Raw genomic sequence first — 22,532 nt, 5'->3', positions numbered from 1 at the left:
TGCCAGCGGGTGAGCAGAGGTGAGGATGCAGCACAGCGCAGCCCAGCACGGCAGAACGCCAGCGCCCGCCGCTTGGTACCATATCAGCCTAATGAGCTCTAAATGCTAAACTCTTCCATCATCGCAGGCCCTTTTCTGCGTGCTGATTATGCTGACACACACATCCATATTAAGATGCTATTTACCCCCCTGGTAGCTTCAAAGGCCAGGCTGATTAGGTTATTTTTAGCTGCGAGGAGGAAAAATAATACTACTACGTAAATCCTCCCCCCGAAAATGATTAGGGAAGCCTCCCTCACCCCTCCAAGCACCTGGTCCTGCTCCCAGCCCTGCTGTGCCATCCTGCGTGGTGCTCAGCACCCATCCCAGCCATGGCCAGGCAGAGCCCAGCCTCCCCATCCCATTGAGGGGGCCTGATCCTACCAAGTCCAAGGGAGCCTCATTATTAGCTTGATCAGGATCAGGCCTGCCACAAATTAATTAGTGTATTATTAGTATCAATTACTCACCATTACTGGGGAGGACTGGGGAAGGGGCTGGCTCTGATTGCTAATCCCAGGTCCTGATGTTCCCTAATTACAAGTGATTATCCAGGCGGGATGCTGGATGCTGGCACATGGGTCCCTCCCAGTGTGGGTTCTGCATCCCCTCAAAGCTCCCCCACGCTGGGATGCAGGATGGGCAGGCAGCTGCCCACAGGCCCCACACTGATGGTGGGGCTGGGGGGCTCGGGGCAGGGCTGCTGGCACAGCACAGAGCCCAACTAAGATGCTGCCCATAATGGGCTGTGGCAGCACATCCATCTCCAGTGCCCTGTGCAGATGAATACCCTGGGCTCCGCGGGAGAAGGCTGTGGTTAATAGTGCCATTCATCAAGGGAGGGGAAGGCAGGCGAGCGGTGCTGGTGGCCCTGCCGAGGCTGCAGGCAGGACCACGGTCCCTGCTGGGCCTGGCAGCAGAGAGCAGAGCAGTAGTGGCCATGTGCTGCATTGGACCCCGGCATGGGGGCAGGAGAGGACCCTAAAAGAGTGTCCCCAGGGTGTGCTGCCCCCCCACCCCCCCCAGCATGAAGGGTGCTGCTGCTCCTCCATGGCTGGGTGGGCAAGAGGGTGGTGGCCAGCCCGGCTAGTGGGCAGGGAGCCAGGCTCAGTAGCCCACACATACATCACCAGCCCCCCCCCACAGCCTTCCAGTCCCCCCTCTGCCAGTAACCCACACAGAGGGCCCAGCAGAGAACAGTTAATAATTAATGTGGAGCAATCAAAGACAATTAACCATAGGAGCAGGGCCATTCATTTTTCTGACAAGGAGACAGGCAGCTCCCGGTGCAGGCAGGGGGCCGGGCAGCGGGTGATCCACTGGGATATGGGGCACCCTGGGCAGGTGCTGGAGACCTGTGCCGGCTTTTCCCTCCATGCCTGCACTTTTAGGCAGCCACCGCAGGCAGGATGAGGCCACAGCTTCCCCAGCCCCACAGGCAGCACGGTAACTACTGCTGCCAAGCCAGCGCCTCTATCTGAGCTAAAGGGATTCAATCCTGCCTCACTCAGTGTGCAGCTAAATGGCTGCTTGCAGCTATCACTTCACCACAGTCCGTTGCTCTCTCCATCCGCCTGGCTTGTGGTTGTTTTCCCCTCTGGATGGGAATGCTGGCCAGGACTGAGCACCGGCAGCAGTGGCTGTGGAATAGGGGACAGGGTGAGGGGTAACTCTCAACACTTCATCTGCATCCAAGGCTTTATCTCTCCAACCTGCTCTGCCTTCCTGGGAAGAGGGGAGGGAAGTGGGAGCCAAGAGCTGCAGCTCAGATGCCCCTGCCTGTGTTAGGGTGTCCATTTGCCAATGGCAGCCATGTGTGAAATGAAAAGGGGAGGGAGCTGGCTGCTCCTGACAGGGAAGGGCCAGTGAACGGACCCCCCTCCCCACCTGCACCCCCTTACCAGGGCCTCCTGCGCACGTCGTACAGGTCGATCTTATTGGGGGCTCTCCATGGGGTGGCTGTGGGGGGAAGGCAGGTGGTGAGCAAGGCAGTGGGGACAGAGGGATGCCCAGGGCTGAGGAAGCAGCAGGCTCCGGCAGGGAGCTCACACCAATGCGCTTTGACACAGGAGGGTTACATGTGCCGGGTGGTCCCAGAGCCAGCACTGGAGGATGCTCACCTGCATCCCACAGTGAGAAGGGCCCGGGCTGCCCTTGGCCAGAGCCCCCATCGGCACTCACCGGGGTAGTAGCGGGTGACGCCGGTGGCGCTGCCAAACACCTGCCAGAGCAGGGAGGGATCCTCCTTTCTGTTCTCGATGAACACGTCCTCCAGCGCCTGCGTCCAGTTCAGCTCATTGAGGATGACGGTGGCTGCGGGAGACAGCCAGGGCAGGTGGATGAGTGCGGGGAGCAGCTGAGCTGGGGGCGATGTGGACCGTGGTGTCCCCATGGTGAGGGCAGGGAGGGAGAGGTAGTGTGTTCCCTCTGCCCTTGGAGGAGCCCTCAGGGGCTTTACAGCTGCTCCCGCACCCTCCTTTCCCATGGAGCTCCACCATCACCCTGCTGTGGTGACCCCAGATACCGGAGCCACCCTACAGGTGCTCCCCTGTGCGCTCACCATCCCCATCCCCTGGCTCGGGGGCAGGGACAGCTGCTGTTGGAGACAGCCAGTTTGCCATCTCACCCCCTTCCCAGCGGGCTCCTACCCCCACCGTGCCAGCCCCATTCCCTAGGGACAGTCACCAGCTGGGCAACCAAAGGGTTGTGTCCCTGCGGGGCTGTGTGGAGCCTCCCGGCCCCACTCTGCATTCCTGCTGCCTCCTGCACCTGACGCAGAAGCAATTAAGATGCCGGCAAACAGCGGTTTTAAATTATTCAGCTATTAAAGCAGAAGATAAGCTGCTGGCAGCCCCAGCCTGTGATTAATCAAGGGAGGCTGATGGAGTGTGGGGGGGCTGGTGTGGCACGGCAGGTACAGGGCCAGTGGGAAGGCTGCCTTGGGACCCCAAACGCTGTGGGTACTCTGAGCCCTGGGCAGGTGGGGGGACCCCTATGGTGTCCATCAGCAGCCCGTGCTGGGCTGCCTTGGGGCTGTGGTGTGGAGGAGCCAACGGTGGCTGTGTGCTGCAGGCAGGAGAAGGCAGCCACCAGCACCCTGAGGGGACCCTCAATGCAGTTTTGGGGTGCAAGAGATCCCAGGAGCAGCCTTGCTCCTTGGCACTGGGCAGAGCTGCAGGGGAGCACACAAAGCTCTCTTCAGGCTTCCTCCTGTACTTGTCCCTCCTCAAAACACCTGCTCAAGCCTTCACCATGGTCCTGGGGTGCTGGTGAGACATTGGGCAGGTTTCATGCACGGTGAATCCTGGATCCCTCCATCTCAGCACCACTGCTGAAGAAGACTTCCCTTGGGCAGCTTTGCCTTCAAACCACGATTTACTCTGTCTGTATCTCCCAGCCCTTTCCCAGCACCATGCCCACCCTGATACCTGGCACTTAGCACGGTTTCTTGCTTGGCTCAGTCACGGGATGTGGTTGTTCCCAAGAGAAGGGTCTGTGAGCAGGCTACCAGGCTCCTGCTGCCTGGAGCAGCCCTGGGCACTGCTGCCAGCCTCAGCTGGGCACCACACTGGGCATTGACGCATCCCCAACAGCCCCAGCCCCTTGAGGACCACGAACCACACCAGCCTTGTGCCAAATGCAGATCCTAAATCTAAACCTTCCCTGTCCATGAACACATCTCCAAGCACAAACACAGCCCCTGTATCATCCCTGAGCCAGAATGCAGTCCCTGTACCTTCCCTGAGCATAAATGTGGCCCCATATCATCCCTATGAACAAATATAGCCCCTATGCCACCCCTGCAAACAAATGCATCTCCTATACCACCCCTACATGTGAACACAGCACCCATAACCATCCCTGCTCATCCATGCAGCCCCTATACCATCCTTGCACGTGAACACAGCCCCTCCACCACCCATGTGCACAACTGCAGCCCCTATAGTGTCCCTCACACAAACACAGCCCCTACGTTCTGCCCACATGCAGAATGATGAGCTATTGCCCATCGGACAGGAGGCTGTGTCCATGGATGGCTCCTGTCCCCCTTGGTCCAGGCTGGAGCTGACAGCAACCCCTTCCCCCCCAGCGACATCCCCATCCCTGTCCCCATCTCGTCCCTGTCCCCATGAGGGTGAGCTCAGCCCCGCCCCGCCCGCGAGCGATTGCACATTTAATTAAAAGGGGCACAGTAAATAAAGCACACATAGGATGTAATTTGTGTGTGTAGTGAGGGGTGACGGCGGAGGGCGGCTCCGCACGCCTTTAATTAGCGTGCCAGGCAGCGATAGCGGCTCTCCGCCGGCACCCACGGCTGCTGCGCTCCTCGCATGCAGCTCTGCAGGGCCCGGTCACCCTTGCTGGTGTTCCCAGCAGGAGAGGGCACATGGGTGGCCCTGTGCCTGTACCCCAAACCCACTGTTCGGGCTGCAGCAGCTGAGCTGAGCACCCTGCCCTGCACCGTGGCTTTTTGGAGCATCCTGGTGTGGTTGAACATGGGTCCGATCCCTCAGCTGACCCCGCACTGCCCTGTCCCCTCTCCAGCACCCCTGTCTGAGCAGTTGTGAGTCCCTGGAGCACGTTCATCTCCAGTTTGCTCTCATCCCACGGCCGTGCGCGGTGATGTACGTGGCCGTGGCAGGGCATCAGCTGCGGTGTTGGCTGGCAAGCAGGGGTGAGGAGTAATGAACATCTCACCCCGCCAGCCCACCCCGCTCGCAGGATGTGCTTCATTAACTGCCTGGCCTGCACTGGCTGCGTAATAAAACTAATTGCAAATTTCTAATCCACTGCTGCCACCGCGGTGGAATCATTGCGCCAGCGCGGCTGTGCCGGCGATGAGCCCGTGCACCAGGAAAGGGCTGCTCAGGCAGGATGGAAGCGCAGCTCCAGTCACCACTGTGACCACTCGGGAGCCCTCAGCAAAAGCCACTAAGACAGGGGGGTGTTGGGATGGGGGTGCCCTCGGCTGTGCAGAGGACAAAGGGTGCCCCCAGCAGCAGGGTCTGGGACTGGTTTCAGGATGCAGCCCACGGGTGCTGGAGGATGCTGTGCGGCTGGGAACGGTCCCCAGCTCAATGCAGAGCAGCCACTAGAGGGAAATGGAGACCGACTGTCACCGTGTGCCACGGCAGCAGGGAGAGGGAGGAGAGTGCTCTGGAAGCTCAGGGACTGTGTCACCTCGCAGCGGGGACTTAAAGCTGTCCATATGTCCATGCATCCCTCCCTGCCTGCTCCTGTCCCCGTCCCCCTTTCTGGAGCAGCCTCCAATAGCCACAGGGGCATGGCCTTGGGGCTGAGAGCCCCTGCATGCTCCTGGGAGGAAGGAGCTTCCCTGGGGTGCCATGGCACTGTCCTGCTATCACCCTCAGCTGGCTTCCTGCACGATTTCAGCTGCTTCTTCCCTCTTTTCCTGACATCAGCCCCAAGCAGCCCAAAGCCAGTGGGGAAGCATCCCTGCTTCACCCTCTCCCACTGCCCATCCTGTCTCACTCCCTTCTATGAGCAGGGAGTTGCTGCCTCTGTAATTGTTCCTGCACAGAGCTGCTCCATCCTTCTGATTGTCCATCCTGATTGTCCCCAGCGCCTCCTCTGAACCTCCTTGAGCTTTGATGAACTCTTCTACAGGGAAGATCACAGCCATGTGCATGCAGCCAAGCCTTACCCTGTGCCGTAATTACCATTTCTCCTTTGCTCTCCATCCCTTCCTAATAGCCCCTAACCCCAATTTGCCTCTTTGGCCTGTGCCAAGCTCATGAGGGTCCCTGGGGAAGGACATGGCACCTCTGTCCTGACACAGTGACTCTGCCTCTTCTCAGTGCCTGTGTGCCCTGGCACCGAGAGCCAGCCAGGGCTCCCCAGGGACCACCACCCTGGGGTGCAGGAGAGGTGGAGGCTGAGCCTGGCCAGGCAGTGCAAAGAGGAGCAGGATGGGTGAGGAAGGGCACTCACAGCCTTTGTAGATGTCCGTGGGGATCTGCACGGCAGCATAGGAATAGTTAACCTTGGTCTTGAAATTGGCATCATCGGTGAACTCCAGCTTCAAGGAGTTGGACTTCTCCCTCTCGATCTCTTCTCCATCAGGATCATCCTAGGGAAGGAACAGAGCACATGGAGTCACCTGTAAGTACCAGCCCTGGATGCACACTGGGAGTGCTGCCACCCAAAGCTCATCCCCATTGCAGAGACCAGCAGTGCTGGCTCTCCTGCTGGATTTGTCCTGCACAGGGATCCGGAGGGCACGGCGTTCCTCTTGCCTCTCCAGCTTTGGTAGGCTGGCAGGTATTAAATCAAACACAAAAAAAACCAAACAAAAAAAAAGCCTTGAAAATCAATTAGCAGCAAAAGCAACTATCAAAGAACAAATTAAACCCGAGTGCAGCTTACTGCTCTGTCAATAAGCAATGCAAACAATATTTAATTATGGTGGGGAGATGGTGAATTCCCCGCTGCCGGCACTGGAACGCGCTCCCTCACCTTCCCAGCCCTCCTCTCCCTTCCTGGGGCCCTGCTATCAACGTGGCACCGATGGTAAAACCCCTCTGGAACCAGCCTGAGCTGGTGCAGGCAGAGGCTGTGTGGTTGCAGGCAGGGGATAGGGATGGAGCCGAGGCATAGGGCCACATGGGGAACGGGAGAAAGGGGGTGGCCTCACCACAGAGCTGAGGAAACAGCCTCCACCATCCTGCTGGGAGCAAAGAAACCTGGGAGAAGGTGCTGAGTCCAAGTGGCTGCATCCCTGCACAAGCCCAGTGCCTGGGGAGCGCTGTTTGCAGGGGGCTGTGAGATGCTCAGGGTAGGGAGCAGGGGGATACTGCCACATCTGCCCTTTGTGCCCCGCTGCTACATCCCACTGGAGAGAGACAGAGCTACCTGCCCCATCTGTGGGCAGGGACAGGCAGCAGAGGGGCAGACAGGCCGAGCCCAAGCTGGGACACAGGGTGGCTCTGGCCCTGGCTGTGGGAGCAAATGGGACAGGGCTGGATGGGGCTGAGCAGGAGATCTGGCTGCTGAGCTGCCTGGCATGGGAGCGAATTCACCCCAAGAAGCAGCTCAGTGCCTCTCTCTTCTTGCCTCCCCCTGACTGAGATGCCCATCCCGAAGCCTGTGTGAGGCATCTGATTGTGAGAGCAGGGATCAGCCCACAGGAACAGCAAGGGATGTGACTGGAAGTGCAAGCAGCTCCAGGCAGGGCTCACGTGGGGCCATGCCAGGGACAGCACCCTGGCACCAGTGGGGACACGGTCCCATCCTGCTGTCCTCCATGGCCCAGTGTGAGCAGTTCTCCCACTGGCCAGGCTCCTCCTGACAAAACCTTGGGGACAAAACATCGGAATTTCTCCTGGGAAAGCCATATATGGGAAGGAAAACGACGTGCTTGGAAATAAACTCTGAAGCTCGCTTAACACCCATCCTGGCCTCCTTCCCACTGCCCCTTTGCAGATGATGCAGAGATGCCACCTCTCCTGCACCAGCTCCAGCCGGCCACCCAGGCAGTGACATTCCCCTGACATTGTGAGGGGTGGCCAAACCATTCGCCACAGCTCAGGAGAGTAACAGGATTGATATGCAAGGTTTGGGCTTTAATTCCAGACGATGGATTGTGAGTGTAAACACGCTGCCGAGCTGATCCCGGCGCGGGGGCTCCCCCTGCTCAGAAAGATGCTGAACTCAATTACAGCCGCAGTAGCCAAGCGGGAGGCAGGCAGGGACCGTCCCCACCTCCCCTGAGCCATGCCTTCAAGATAAAAAGCCAGATTACTCTCTCAATTTCAAGTAAATCCAGAGAAAAGGCACAAACCCTGTTGCTGGATCCCTCTGCCCAGCTGTGGGCCATCGGCTATGGAGAGAGCAGATCTGGCCCCAAACCTGCTGTCAATGTGGGGCTCGGGTCTCAGGGGGAAAGTGGTTGCACACACACAACAGTTTGCCCCTGCCAACCTCTTCGAGCACCAGACAGTGATTTAGAGGTGCCTGCTGAAAACAGGCTTTAGAAGGATACAGCTGTGGCCCCGAGGGCACCTGCAGCACCAAGAGCTCTGCTTTGACACTAAACCCTTTTCTTTACTGAGTCCAGCAAAGTCCTGGTGACGTGTCCCGGTCCCTCTCCATCCCAAATCAGCAGGGCACCCTGCCTGGGTCCAGCGCACCCACTGCCCTCCTGCCATTGCTGGCAGCTGGCAAAATCCAATCCTCCCTATTTCCTCCAGGCTGGCATGGTTATTCCCACTTCAGGAGAGCTGGAATCACTGTGTATAATTACTGCTCCTCTGTTTATCATTATCCCGTTATATCACCCACTTCTGAGGGGCTAATTTGTATTCTGCCAGGTCTGGCGCTGTCTGGATGCTCTCATTCATGTAGCTGTAAAGAGGCATATGTATAGATCTTGGAGAGAAATGTACAGCTATCTATACGTAGGACACTTCATGCATCACTGACACCTATATGGCAAACAGACCCGAGGAAAGAGCTGATCTTATCCAAGCTACGCTTATCCTTTATCCATAAATTTCCCAACCTCAACTGAGTTACTCCTGTTTAAGCCAGGCTGAATTTAGCCCCTGAAATGGGGTCATTTCCACCCGGATGAAGGCAGCAGAGCTGTCACCAGCCAGGGCAGGGATGGAGCGTCTCTGTGCTATGCTGGAGCTACAAGGAGCTGCCTTGGGAGGGCTGGAGGAAGAAATTCTGCATTAAATTTTGATTAGAGGAAAGGAGAAGATGATTCAGGTTCTCCTGGATTTACACTGGTTTAACTGCGAGCATCTCAGGAGGCCACTAGCCCCATTCAGCAGCATTTCTCATCATTACATTTCCAAAGAACTTGGAAACATCTATTTATCTGTTACGGTATGCACAACGTAACACAAATAGATGCTACAGATTGAATATATTATGTGCTACACACCATTAGAAATGGACTCGATGGCAATCTATCAATATTATATGTATTTATTGCTTCAGTAAGAAGTCATCCTGTGCAGAGAGCTTTTGCCACCTTCAGTGCTTTAGCAGCTGCGTTGACAGCCACATTTGCTCTTTAGTCTCCCAAAATGATGGACAGGGGGCAAAACCCAGAGGTGCCTCAACACCCAGTGAGCAGCAGTGGCACCACACAACAGCCTTACTGGAGGCTGCCGTGCTCCAGGCAAGTAGCTGCCCTCCCTCACATCCAGGCTGGGGCTGGCTGAGGAGCGCCAGCCTGCCCCAGGCACACGGACTATTGGGGGTCCCCAGGAGTGCTGGCGTTTGGAGCTGCGGATCTAGCCAGGGATGTGACCTGGTGCAGCAGCGATGCCTCGGCAGGATGCAGACACCCCCGTTCGTTGCTCATCTCCATGGGAACGAGCCATCACAGCTAATGATGACTGCTTAAATGGCAGCACCGCTGACAAACACAGGGCTGATGTGGCCAGCGGGGCAGGAGGATGCTCTGGGATGCTGGCTGGGGTGTCACGGCTCCAGATGAGCTGGGCAGCTGCAGCCCTCCCTTGCAGTGCTCCTCCTTGTACCCCTGGTACTATCATGGTGAGCCACAGCACCCCGACAGCATCCCTGCATCCCATATCCTGTCCCCCCACCTGATCTCGAATGTATCTCACCCAGAGATATGCACATCCTTTTGCATTTCCCAGGGGCACCCATCCATGCTAAGTCTGGAAAAGCCAGTGAAACATTCATATCAACACGCTGTGATAACTACTAATAATGCATACAAATGCCAGCCCTCAGCACACGGCTGAGGAAGTCCAGGCACATGCAAAAGGACCTTTCTCCTTCTTAAACACCTCAGCTTTTCCCGAAAGGCAGTGCTGTAAAGCCAGGGAGGGAGACGGTGCGTTCTCCAGCCACATTCCTGCTTTCATAGCAGCCCAGGTTATAAATAACAACCAGCCTCCTCCCCTGCCCCTCTGCTTTTTTTAATCTTTGCCAAAGGTACTGTTTAGAGATCTTTCTAGACCATTTATTTTTAAATTACCAGCCAGAGGAGAGAAGGGGGGGGAGAGAGAAGAAAAAGGCAAAAGAAACTTGTGGGGCTGATAGCTTATCGGGAGGAAATCCAAATGTCACATCAGTTGAGAAAGTTAGAAGATTACATTTTCCAGCACCCTTCATCTGCTGCTGACATTTAGGGGCTTTTTTGTCTCCTCCTCCCTCTCCTTGCTGCGTGGACCATGTGGGGTGAGCAGCGAGAGGGCAGCCCCTGCCTGCAACCACAGCCCCTCCTGCAGCCCCTGCCCCTGCCTGCAGCCCCTGCCAATGCCTGCAGCCGGGATCGGTGTGGGCTCTTCCCTGCCTCCCCTGCACCAGAGGGTGCAGGTGCTGGCACAGAGCCTCCCTCCACCAGCCCCTCGCTCTCAACCCTCCCTGGGACCTGGAGCAGTTGGGTGGGTGTGCAGGGCTGACCTTGGGGCAAGGATACCTTCATGGAGCTGTGCTGCCTTCCACCAGGAAACAGTACATCCCAAGGGAGTTTGGCCTCAGCTGTGCCTTAAGCACCATCATCTGCCATGAACACAGTGCTTAAGATGGAAAATCACTTTACTTGTGCGTTGTTCTGCCTGTGACACCCATCCAAGGGTGTTCTAATCTGTTGATTAGAACGCTCCTCCCTGGATAAACCCCACGGCCCTTGCTAGTGGGGAAAGGTGAAAACTCCACTTCTGCCAACATTTTGAGAGCCATGAGGACACCCAGGAAAATTTCCTGATATTCCCATTTGTTAAAAGCCACTTGGAAATCCAAAATCTGTTTAGTAAGATAGCTGAGCTGAGGTGCAAGCAAAATGAATAGGAAGCTCATTTCTTTCTCACTGTAGTTAAAGCCAGCGTAAGGGTTGTGAATAAGCCCTGGTTATGTTGAATAGGCATTGTCCATCAGAACTAACTCCGCTTTAGCTAGATCCTGCTCAATTTAAATATCAAAATTGAAGCTACATAAAGAAAAGATGGAAAGAGCACTATTTAGTTCCATTCAGACCTTCTGGTATCATCTCCCTCCTTTTTTTATTTGAGCATCACCTTCTTTTCTTTCCATTATTTTTGCTGGGATTAAATTTGCTAGGATTTCACTGGCAAGCAGCAACAGCAATAGGGAAGCACCCTCCCTACCAAACCCACAAGCCTTGGCAATAGGACACCCCAAATTTTGCTGGATATTTCCCCATGGGAGGACTGGTGTGGTTGATGATGGGTGTGCAGGGCTGCTCCTCCCCAGTGACATGCCACCTCTCTTGGCGAAGGACCGGTGCGCAGGGAGCTGTGCTTTGTGGTCCCCAGGGACACGGTGCCACACTGCAGTGCAGGGTTTCTCCCTGGTGCCCCATGGCTCACAGCTCTGAGGTTGAGATGCCTCCTATTTCCTAATCCTGCCTAATGTGACCAGGGTGCTCTCTTTATCTGCAGAAATGGCTAATCCCAAAGCTAGCAGCCAGGAGCTGCCAGCTCAGATGGCTGCTGCTGACACTGGCTGGGAGTGGGCAGGCAGGACGGGTCAAAGCAGGCAACACCAGGCATGGGGACCTCCAATTCCCCTGTGCCCAGCAGCCCATGGCAGTGATGGCAAAAGTACTGCCCAGCATGATGGAACATCAGTCCTGCTCCTTGCCCCCCTGGACAGGGAGCTGCCCTGCTCCCTGGGCTGCCTTCTGCCTTGACTACCAAACAGCTTTTCCTCCACTTCTGCCCAGAATCTGCTCTAATGCATTTTAAGCCCATAAACTGTCCTCTCTGGAGCAGCCATGGACAGCAGCATCCTTTCCTCCCTCTGGCAGCTTCTTCCAGGCTGGGGAGGGACAGGAGACATCCCCTGCTCCGAATGAGTGGGACCATGAGCAGGGAGACCTGCTCAGGAGAGTAAGTTCCCCCCCTTCAGTCACAGCATTGACCTCTCCATCCCACCTCCCAGACTCTCCATGGCTGGCTTCCCCTGCCAAGGAGCCGCCTGGGGACAATGCCACTGGCACCTTGTCAGTAACTCTGCTTTGAAGGCACCCATGCTGCTGTGGCTTCGCTTTGGGGCATCACCTCCAAGGTGGAGTGAGAGGAGAGCTAGAGCTCGGCAGGCACAGGGTGCATCACTTGGACTAGTGGGACCTCAGCAAGCCTAGGTCCTCCCCTCCCTTCTGCACAGGGTCTTCTGAAGCCTTGTGGGGTCACCCAAGTGTTATTTTCGGATGAGGCCATGTTGCTGCCAATGCCACGTGCTGCTGCTCCTCCCCTCCTGCTGCAGTACAGAATCCTGATGGCACATCTGCTGCTGGCTCTGCCTCGGGGCAAGGACCAGTCCTGGGTCACCAGTGCTGGCTGGGGCTGCTCCCAAGCTCCCCCCCCGCTCTGCCCAGGGCTTCCATCCAGCTCTGAGTACACAGTCATGCACCCAATCCCCTGTGGCCCTGCGCTAAGAGCATCATTAAGCCAGTGAGCCCCTGTTGTGGAAGGATCCCACAGCATGGCACAACACAGGAGCTGGGTGACACATCACCTGCCAGCAAAGCAGGGCCATGGGGCAGCAGCCACTGCTGACAAGAGCACCGTGTGCCCACAGCGTGGCACCTGAGTGCCGTCACTGTCACCATTACCGTGTGGAGGAGCCGGCAAATGCCAGCCCCCTTGGGAGTGCTGGGAGAGCTGGAGCTGTTGGGTCTGTATTTAAAGCACTGATTGCCAGAAATCACAGGACGGCTGTGCTGGGAGGGGGGCAGAGAATTAGATTCAGGCTCTAATTAAAGGTTTGCTCTTCATTTGAATTTCAGATGCCAGCTTTAATTTTAGTAACTTTTGCAGGCAGTGGAGCAACCTGCCCACCTGGTGCTGCGGGCCCAGATGCCACCACAGCAAAGGGGGGACATTGGGCACACTGCACATCACAGAGTCGTTACACTGGCTGTAAGGAATGCTGTGCTGTGCTCCCTGGCACGGTGCTGGGACAGCCCCGGCAAGGTGCTCAGCACTGTGATGGGGTGGTCACTGTGCCCGCAGTGCAGTGAGGGACAGCACTCACGTATTCAGTGTCGGCTTTGGAGTCGTAATACTCGATGTCTTCCTCCTGCAGAGAAAAGGGAGAGCTGAGTTAGTGATGGACAGGGACAAGGATGGCAAAGGGGTCCCACCCCTTACCCATCCCCTCAGTCATGCTGGTGGCAGCCACCACATAGCTGGGGATCAAATCCTGCCCTTTGGGTATGGTTGGGATCCCACATCCCTCTCGTCTGCCCTCCAAGGACTGGCCATCACCTGCTGCCTTCCCTCTGCTCATGGCTGCTGCTGAGCTGCAGCAGTGCAGGGCCAGGCACAGCCTCTGCCATGGATAAACAGCCCTGTGACGGTGCCACTGGTGTGACCACGGCCTCTGTGCTGCCACTGAATGTGAGGCTTGAACCCAGGATGCTTTGGTCCTGTTGCAAGCAACAGGAGCCACAGGAGAGCTGGGCATGGGCAGTGTGGCAGGCAGCGGTCCTGCTGCTGGCAGAGCCCCCCCTTCCCGCACGGCAGAAACCGGGAGCAGAGTCTTTGCTTCCGCAGAGAAATGCACATCATTCATTTGGGGTATTTAGAGCCTATCTGGCAGAAAGGTCTGCTCAGATTCCTCTTCCCCACGTGTCAGGATGCGAGGCGATTCGTTAAGAGTCACTTCAGGGAGCAGCAGTGCTGTCACAACAGCGTTCCCTGTGCCATCAGGAAGGGTAATTAAAGGGCACTCGGAGACTCTTCTCCGTGCGCCGGGATGCGAGCGCGATGCCGCGCACCGCTGCGGTGCTAACGTGCCTGCCACTCACTCAGCCGCCAGCAGCGCCATGCACGCAGCCTCCTTCCTCCCCGTGCGCTCGGCAGCGCTCTGGGATGAGTGCTCCTGCTGCTGTTTAACACGGAAAGCGATGTGGGCCCACCTCCCACTGCATGGGGATGGCACAGGGCAGTTTCAGCATGGGGTGGAAGGGCTGGTCCCTCCCGTGGGCTCTGTGACTCTAATCACGGTGATAAGACTGCACCAAGAGGGGAACATGCTAAGCAAAATCGATGCAGCATCCTCCAATTTCTGCTATTAAAAAGCCTAGTCATTAAGGGAAAGTACTTATTAATTACCTGTGATTTGTTGCAAGATGCTGAGAGGTTTACAACAACAAGAATAGGGGAACACCCTGCATTCCTCTTTGGCTGCCCTCCCTGTGCCACTCCCGGCCCAATGCGTGCCCCTGCCCCTCACTGGCATTGTGTCTCCCTGGGTCCATGGCCATCTGCACTTCCTAATTAAAGGAACCCCCGGGAGACCCGTAACACAAACGAGCTAATTTCATGTCTAATGATCTTTAATCAGAAGTGAGTGTGACTCAAACAGCCATCCAGAAGGTGCTTTGTTATTCATTTTATCCTCCATTGGCCCCTCTGAAAAGCTCAAATCCCCTCCACAGTGACTGAGAGGGCACAAAGTGATGCTCAGGGAGGAGATTCTGGTCCTGCTTTCACCTGCTGCAGTGCTGCTATGGCATGGCACAGCACATCCAGTCACGGGGAGCAGACCTCCTGGAAGGATGTCTCTCCCCCTGGTTTCCCTAGGGATCACAGAGCCCTTGCCATGCCCTTTTTCAAGCCTTGATGACCCCAGCAGCCGCTCGGTGAGATCCCAGCCCTGTCCCTCTCTGCAACTGAGGCTGCATGTGAGATGGCCCATGTGGGAAGCCAGCATCAGCGTGGCCCTGGCCCTGTGACATGCCCCGACCCCAGGCTCCGCTCCCCTTGCCACAACCTTGCTGATGCTGGGTGCAGTTCGTGGGGGCCGAGGGAGCCTGCAGGAGCTGGCAGCTCCACGTCCTTAGCACCATTTATTCCAGGGAAGAGGGACAGAGCCCTTGGAGACAGTGCAGGGAGATGCTGGAATTCTCCTGAGAGACAACACAGGGTCTTACATTCTCCTCTCCCTAATATTTGTTTTTCAGACCACACTTGCCTTCTTCATGTAATCCTCTCTTCCTCCAGCTTGGGTCCACATTAAACCCAACACCGGTCTGTGTAAATAGCATTGATATTTCTAGAGCCTCTCAGAATAAATACCAATAAAGAAAACAAGGGGGTGAGGATGTTGAAGGATTTAGGTCAAAACATTGCCCCTACTCTTGCAAACAAGCTGCAGAAAGCACTCTGGGTTGCGTTGGAGGGGAGGCTGATGCTGGGCCGCTGCTCTGCAATGAGGTGTTAACCACTGTCCATGCTCTTGCACTGTCATTGCCAGACAACGCCTGCAATGGCACTGCCGGCACTGTGCCGCTAGTGGGTAAGCACAGGGTGATTTCAGCCTCTTGAATCCTCACTGCAAGTTAGGGGTAAACGACTTTGGGGGGTCAAGTGCAGCCACAGAGCAATCTGCCAGCACTGCTGGAGCCATTGCCCAGGCTCCTCCGGCAAAGCCACCCAGCAACCACTGTGCCTGCACCAAACCCTTGTGGTTCTGTGTCACTGCACCACCTCAGCTAGGGCTTGACCCAAACAGGCCCTCCTGGATGGGGCTCCAGGGGTGCTGTGTGCCACAGTCTCCATGGGGACCCCGGCTCCTCCTTGTCCCCACCCAGAGCCCTTCCCGACAGCCTCATGCTCCGCTCCTTGACGACTTTACACCAAACTGCGCAGCAAAAAGCTAACTGACGACAGCAGGCTGTGAGGTTCTGGGTCGCTGCAAGCTGGAGCCTTGCCAGCAGCTCAAGGGAGGACCCTGCTTGGTTGGGCATGGGTGCTCCCTGGCCATGCTCCAGCACACCAGGTTTGAGTCACAGCCCACGCCACAGGGAGTCTTGGGTGGGCAGTGAGGGCCAATGCTCCCTGACACCCCTCCCGCAGCCCTCTCCAAGAGCACTCAAACGGCTCTTTTTTCACCTAAAACAATTACAGCAACTAAAAATAACACCAGAAAGGTCAGTGCTCTGCGATCTCGCTGCAGCCTGGAGACGTCAGGATGGAGCGGTGCTGGCCCAAACCCCCAAGCCAGCGGTCTGATGAGGTGCAATCAAACCATGTCACACACAGCTGCCACCACCCCAAAAAAGCCTCAGAAGCAGTTGTTGGTGGCACATCAGCTCCTTGCTCCAGCCCATCCAGCTGGATCACACAGCAGCAGGGACACAGAGGGGCCACAGCTCACTGTCCCCCTATACAGCTTCTCTGTAACATCACCCAAGCTGCCTAATCCTCATCCTGTGGGTCTGTTGCCCTCTGCAGGACTGCTCACCATCACCTTGTAAGGGTCGCCCCACTGATCGCATGCCCTGGGGATGCTGCAGCTTCTCAGGGTGTTTTTGCAGGTCGCTCCCACTGCACCGCATTGATTTGGGCCCATCTCAGCTCCCCGGCTGCAAGTTTCACTTCTCCGAGCAGCACAGGTGACCCCTGTGGCCAGGAAATCTCTTTCAAGATTTAATTGGCTCTGGAAGAGCCAAATCCTGCAGCAGGTTGCCCTCCAGGTGGCTAGGAGGAACTCGGGATGGTGGGGAAGACAAGCTGGATCCCAAGCCAGAACCTGCACATTTCCCAGCTGCTGGATGGGGCTGGTGGCAGGGCCAGCATCCCAGCCCGTGGCATGCCGATGCTGGGACAACCCAAGTGACAGGTTCTGTGCCTGCTCAGACCCAGTGGGTGGGAAGAGCAAATGAGAGCCAGCATGCTCTCACAGCACCAAAAGCACTGCTCATGAACCCATCTTTCCTCTGCCATCAGCACTTATAATGGTCAGTGAATATTTAGGGAGTTATTCATGCCCCTGAACCATTAAGAACACAGAAATAGCAACAGATCTTGCTTATAGTTGCACCTTTTGTATGGAAGAGAGCCTGCAGCGTGTCACACAGCTCATGCAGCTCCTACTGCACCTGCAGCACCCACAGCCCTGTGCCTGCATTAAGGCTGGGTGGCAGCAGGGGATGAGCATGGGGACAGGCCCAGCGTGATCCCACTGCAACATCACCCCTACCAAGCCTGCCTGTGTCAGGAGGAGTGGGATGGGACTGGCCATTGGCCCTGCCTGGGGACGGGTCCATACTGGCCAGTTTGCCCTCCAGCTGGAGCTGGAGGTCTGTGAGTGCTCACCCTGAGGTCTCCTGGCCCTGATATAACTGTGGGCACTTCCTGGCTGTGTAAAAAGGCAAAGAAAGTGCTTCTGCCACCGAGCAGTGTGAGGGCCAGAGCCAGGAACAGGCTGCCACAGGGACCAAATGAATTCCTGGGAAAAATTCCTACCTGCAATCACAAACACCAGCAGCCACTGGCTGAGCCTTTTTGTCCCCCTGGGATAGAGCTATCCTTGTCCACGCACAGCATGATGAACTCTTCCCCAGTCCCCAGGAAGAGGAAAATACTCCTGGTTAGTGCCAGCCACCATAGGATGGAGCCAGGACCAGCCTGGTGGGGACCATGCCTCTCCTGCAGCCTTCGCCATGCATCCTATCCTCCGCATCCTATTGGGTGGCAGGGACCATACGCGTTACCCAGGACAGGTGGAAACAGCCATCATAATCTGCCTTGGCATCTTCTTTTTTTTTTTAAAAAGCAATTTCCTCCCTCTGCCTCTCTGACAGAGCTGGGGAAACATTTAAGTGACCTGTCAACAGTTTCTTCATCTCCCTGAGAAGATGCTTTATCTGATCACGCCTCGCCAGCTATTCTTTACATGGCCTCTCCCATCCCCTCCCGCTCCTTCGAGACCGCCTCAAACGAGATGTGGATGCCTCTGCCTCTGCTGCACCTGGGTACCACAGGGATGCCAGCACATGTGAGAGCCAGTGGGTGCCCTGCCCTGCCAGCCATGGGGTGCGGTGGGATGGGATGGCACAGCAGCACTGGGAGGAAAGCCAGCTGCCCCCACACCAAACCACTGCACCCATGGGACTGCCACAAGTGGCCTGGCCATCCTGCAGAACAGGGGGCATGGGGAGCAGCCCCCCCCCCTGAAACCCGGTCCTTGGCTTTTAAGAGGGAACAGCACCAAAACCGGGTTTTTGTGAATGACTTTCTTGTTCTGCTTTTTGGCCAGAAGGGCTCTACAGCAAGGTTGATGCTTTAGCACAGTAATTCTCCGAGCGTAATGAAAGCTGACATTATATCAAACACAATAAAGACTCTCAGTTGATGGAGATCATTCCTGAACACACAAACCCATTAAACTGAAGAAAAAAAAATATCAATTCTACACACTCGCCAGCCAAAAGAAAATGTGATTCGTTATCTAAAAGGGGGTTATAAACACAGCTTCAATGCACTTTCTGTGCTGTAATGAAAACTGGGTTTGAAATGGCAAAGATGACTGCAAATTGGAGTATTTGATTTTATTTGCTAACTTTTTAGGTAAACCTTCTTTCTACAAGGGCAAGTGCAAGGTTACAGCGACGATCTTTCTGTTCCTGGCCGATAAGTAGGATCGGTAATTAAAGGAGGAGGAAAATGAAAAGGAGGATAAGGAGCTTGCGTTCGCCCTTCTAACGCTGCTTTGAACACAAAGCCCTGCGTGGCGGTGGCAATCCCACCGGCACTACCACTGGTGCCCATGCGCTGCACAGCACAGCTGCTGCTGCTCCCACCACAGGCCCACGTCGGGCACACCATGGTGATGGAGCAGCTGGTTGGCAGGGCCCTGTGCCTGCAGGAATGCTGCATCCAGGGTTGTATGGCCACGGAGGGGCACCCAGCCGTGCTGCCATGTCCCCCATTTATCCCTCACCTTTCTTGGGTGGCCGGGAGTGCAATCTCTGTTATTCCTCCTGTCCTTTCCCATTTGGCAAACAGCAATCCCGTTTTCCCTGGAGTTTCGTTTCTAATGGAGCTTGAAATTATCTGGGCTTTGTTATTTGCTCGCATACTTGCAGTGGGGGTTATGGATGGAGGCAGCGGCATGGGGCTGCCCAGCATCCGTGCTCCCAGCCACCGCACCCCAAAACCACCCATGCTGAGGGGTCTGTACACCCACAGCTCAATGTGCAGCTACTTCTCTGTTCCAAGGAGAAAGGGTCTGCTGGGCTTTGACCCTTCAAACACCCCTTCTAGTGTCCAAAAGGTGGGGAGAGTGGGATGCAGGCGGGCAGCAGGCGGAGGAAGAGGGGAGCTTCCCAGCATAGTGCTAGAAAATGCAGCGAGGAACAAAAACTGGGAGAAAAACAACAGTAATAAACGTTTTATGAAGCAGAAAATGGCTTATAAAGAAGTCAACTTTTAAAGGCAATTTATATAATCCTGCCAAGCTCATATAAATGCAGGGATGGAGCTCTGCAGCATTGGAGTGTCCCTTAAAGGGACAAATGGCTCTGGCAGCTCCTGCAGACTGACATGCAGCGATGACAACGCCCTGGGATGCATTTAACGGCTGATGGTGCAGACCTGCACCTTTGACAGCAGCCCCTGGGTCAGCACGGTGCTGGGATGAGGATGGAGGTCTGGAAAAGAACCTAAGGCACTGGCAAACCCTGGAGGAAAGCGGAGCACACAGGTGGAGAGGAGCTGAGAGAACAGCATGGCAGCTTGTCAGCGAGGATGCATACAAAGCATGGCAGGAAAAAACTCAATATGACCTTCCAGTGTTTTTATAGGTACATTTTGCAGGTCTCTTGCCTGAGCAGGGTGGCAAACAGAGGATGGAAACCTGGTAACCAGCATCACGGTGTGGGCTGCAGCCCTGGCACCTCCATCTGCTGCTGCGGATGGTCAGCATGGGGGGCTCAGCAGCACTGCCATGGCTGGGGAACAGGGCTGGGGACATCCAGAGCAGGGGGACAGCACTGATGCGCCTTGAGGGACAGACCCCAGTGGCTCTGCACAGAGTGGAGCCAGCTGTCCCAGCAGACCCCCCAATGGCCCCACACCTCAGCCTACCCCACTGCCCCCTGCCCCCCACTGCCCTGGGGTGAAACGAGCTGGAGGGGCAACATGATGGGTGCGCTGGGTGCCACTGCATGGGTGACCTTGCGCCCAAGACTGCACTCGGCTGAGGACAGTGCTCTGGTGTCCAGGGGAGCTGGGTTGCCATGGCCAGGGGACATGAGGATGGATGAGGCCAGGGGCCTGAGGGTGGGTGAGGACAAGGAGCAGTGATGAGGCAGGACAGTGTGGGGCAAGGAAGACTGCTTTGGGAACAGGGAGGCACTCTGCAAAGCCCCTGAGGTGGGAGGCTGAACTCAACCCTGCAGGAAGGCCAGCGTGGCCCCTGTGTGGCTGGGAACACACGAAAAAGCACAAGAAAACAGAAACTTTCCCCACGGAGATGCATTATGAGTGATTGCTGGCAGCAGCCTCCCAGCCGCTCGGGCTCCTGCTCCTGGTTCATTTTCCCCCGGACTTCCATAGCAACCCATCTGCAGTGAGGTTTAATGGGGCTGCCATTAGCACTAATGCAGCGCAAACACCCAGCATCTGCCGGCGCGACTTCGGCTGGCAACACAAAAATAACCGCGCTCGCCGCAATCTGTCATGGACCACGGCGCGGGGGAAGGACGTGACGCTGCGAGAGCCGGGGAGAGCGGCAAGCAGCGGGAGCGCTGCTCGGTGCGAAGGGCCGAGAGGAGGAGCTGCAGGTGCTGCGCTGCTGCCTGCCCTGCCCGCTGCCTCTGCTGCGCCCGCAGGAAGCCTGGGGCAGCAGCAGAGCCAGTGCCACCGGTGGCAGATGCAGGTCTGACCGTGCCCTGCCCCTGACGGCTGAAGGACGGCAAAAGGAGGTTCAAACCCTGCAGCGAGAGATGTTTATGCAGCCCCTCCATCCCCCTGCCCTGCCTGGGAAGCAGGGCTGGTGCAGGCAGGGCTGCCTGCTTGGGGGGGGACCAGATCCCCAACTCCCCGGGAGCTGTGCGCAGAGCTGGGCCAGTCCATCAAGCATCCCAGGCGGGTCTGGGCTGTCCTGATAAAGCTGTGGTGAGCTCTGTGGTGACGCATCGCTGCACATTGTTTCTGGGTGACTCGCTCCTAATTACCTTGATTAAGTGGTTGCAAACAGTGCTATTAAAAATGGTTGTTTTTTTTTTTCGCGAAAGTGGATTTCTGAAAGGTTTGTGCCGTGACTGGCAAAACGAGCCAAGAGCTCCCCAGGGCTGCAGCCTTCCCCGGCACCCTTAGCATCCCGACTGTAATCCCTCTCACAGCGGAAGGCAGTCAGGCCTGGATGGAGGGGGAATGCTCGGTGGCTGCAGAGGGGCCCTGCAGCATGGCAGCTGCCTGTCCCTGTGTCCCTAGGGATGAGCAGAAGCAATGAGGACTGCTGCAAAATGCTCCAGTCTTTTGGAGGCCACCCTGCCCATGGCCATAAGGCATTCACCGCTGGGTGCCAGCCCAGTGCAGGGTACATGGGGTCACCACAGTGCCCTTGGGGTGCCCACAGCCAAAATTTGGGTGCTTCCTCGGGATGAGCTCCTGAGCCCAGAGGACACACAAGGTTGGGCCAGCACTAGGAGATGAAAGCGCATGGGAGATGCCTGCAGCACCCCCAGCGCTGGTCTCAGGCTCCCCCAGGAGCCCTGGGCCCACAGCTGAGGTGCTTGTGAGGCACCAGCACTGGCATAAGCCAATGAACTCCAAAACTCCTGATCTCCCCTCCACCAGCCTTCCAGAAAGATGTGACAGTAACTGAGCAATGCTCCCGGGGTGTCGGTGACCACTGGTGTCAATAACAACTGTGTGCTGGAGGAGAGGGCCGGGGGGACCCTGCGCCTCTCCTTAGCGAGGCTGCTTCTGCTAATGATAAGCTCAGCCCCCCCTGAGCACCTACAGAACACGGCTCCTGTGGGGACAAGAGCTGCCCACGAGCATCCACCCCACACTGGCCACAAGGTGAGCAAAATCCAAGCAGGTCAACACCTTGACTTCTCTTCTGCTGCTATGCCAGGAAGGTCTACATGAGGGAGATGCGGCTCCAGATCCTTATCTCCTCACCTCCCTTAGTGGATCACGGTTGAAGAGAAATAACCCCCCAAACACACCAGCAAGGCCCAGCAGTGGGGCTGTCCCTGGGTTACCCCCTCGGTGACTGCAGGGGTTTCCCTGGGGCTGGGCAGGATCTGGCCCAACCCAGAGGAAGGGGCCGGGTGGCTCAGCAGTATTTTTTATTGTAGACTCCGTTTGCACGGGAAGAAAAACAATCTTTCCTCCCTTTTATATTATTGTTATAATTTGAGAGCATTTCCAGACAGAACCCTTCAGGTTCCTGCTGAGCGCTATCACCGCCAGAATTACAAAGTCAAATGCAATCATTAAACCCACATCTTCCCTCTCCCAGCCCAGATTGCTCCTTCCCCCAGAATCAGCTCCCACCGCATCTGCTGGCTGGTGCCATAGATGAGCCACTGCTGCTGTCACCACGTGTGGGACCTCGGCACAAGCCCACTGCTGGAGATGGTGGTGGTGGTGGGGGGGGGGTTAGAGCCTCCCCAGCCCCCAAACCCTCAGCGCTGAGCCGCCAGCTCGACCTTCACCTCCTGCCTCCTCCTTCCAGCCTGCGCAGGCAGCGGCGAGGCTGGAAATGAGCTCAAAATC

General features: G+C 56.5%; 1 protein-coding gene across 4 annotated transcripts in view; it reads right to left on the bottom strand.

Annotated features, from left to right (window-relative positions):
• The window catches only part of CACNA2D2 (calcium voltage-gated channel auxiliary subunit alpha2delta 2), a 233,437-nt gene that overhangs the window by 18,145 nt on the left and 192,760 nt on the right, over window positions 1-22,532 (bottom strand). For all 4 annotated transcript variants that reach the window (XM_062610205.1, XM_062610203.1, XM_062610204.1 and 1 more), the window contains 4 exons: window positions 13,045-13,089; window positions 5,992-6,130; window positions 2,221-2,352; window positions 1,941-1,998 (listed from right to left, as the gene is read on the bottom strand). In XM_062610205.1, the coding sequence (XP_062466189.1) occupies window positions 1,941-1,998; window positions 2,221-2,352; window positions 5,992-6,130; window positions 13,045-13,089 (374 nt within the window). The remainder of the gene's footprint in view (window positions 1-1,940; window positions 1,999-2,220; window positions 2,353-5,991; window positions 6,131-13,044; window positions 13,090-22,532) is intronic.

Source organism: Pezoporus occidentalis, unplaced genomic scaffold, assembly GCF_034315485.1.
Source record: "Pezoporus occidentalis ecotype Australia unplaced genomic scaffold, CSIRO_AGI_Poc_V1 ctg145, whole genome shotgun sequence".
Lineage (NCBI taxonomy): Eukaryota > Metazoa > Chordata > Aves > Psittaciformes > Psittacidae > Pezoporus > Pezoporus occidentalis.
This window is presented reverse-complemented; position numbering and strand designations above follow the sequence as displayed.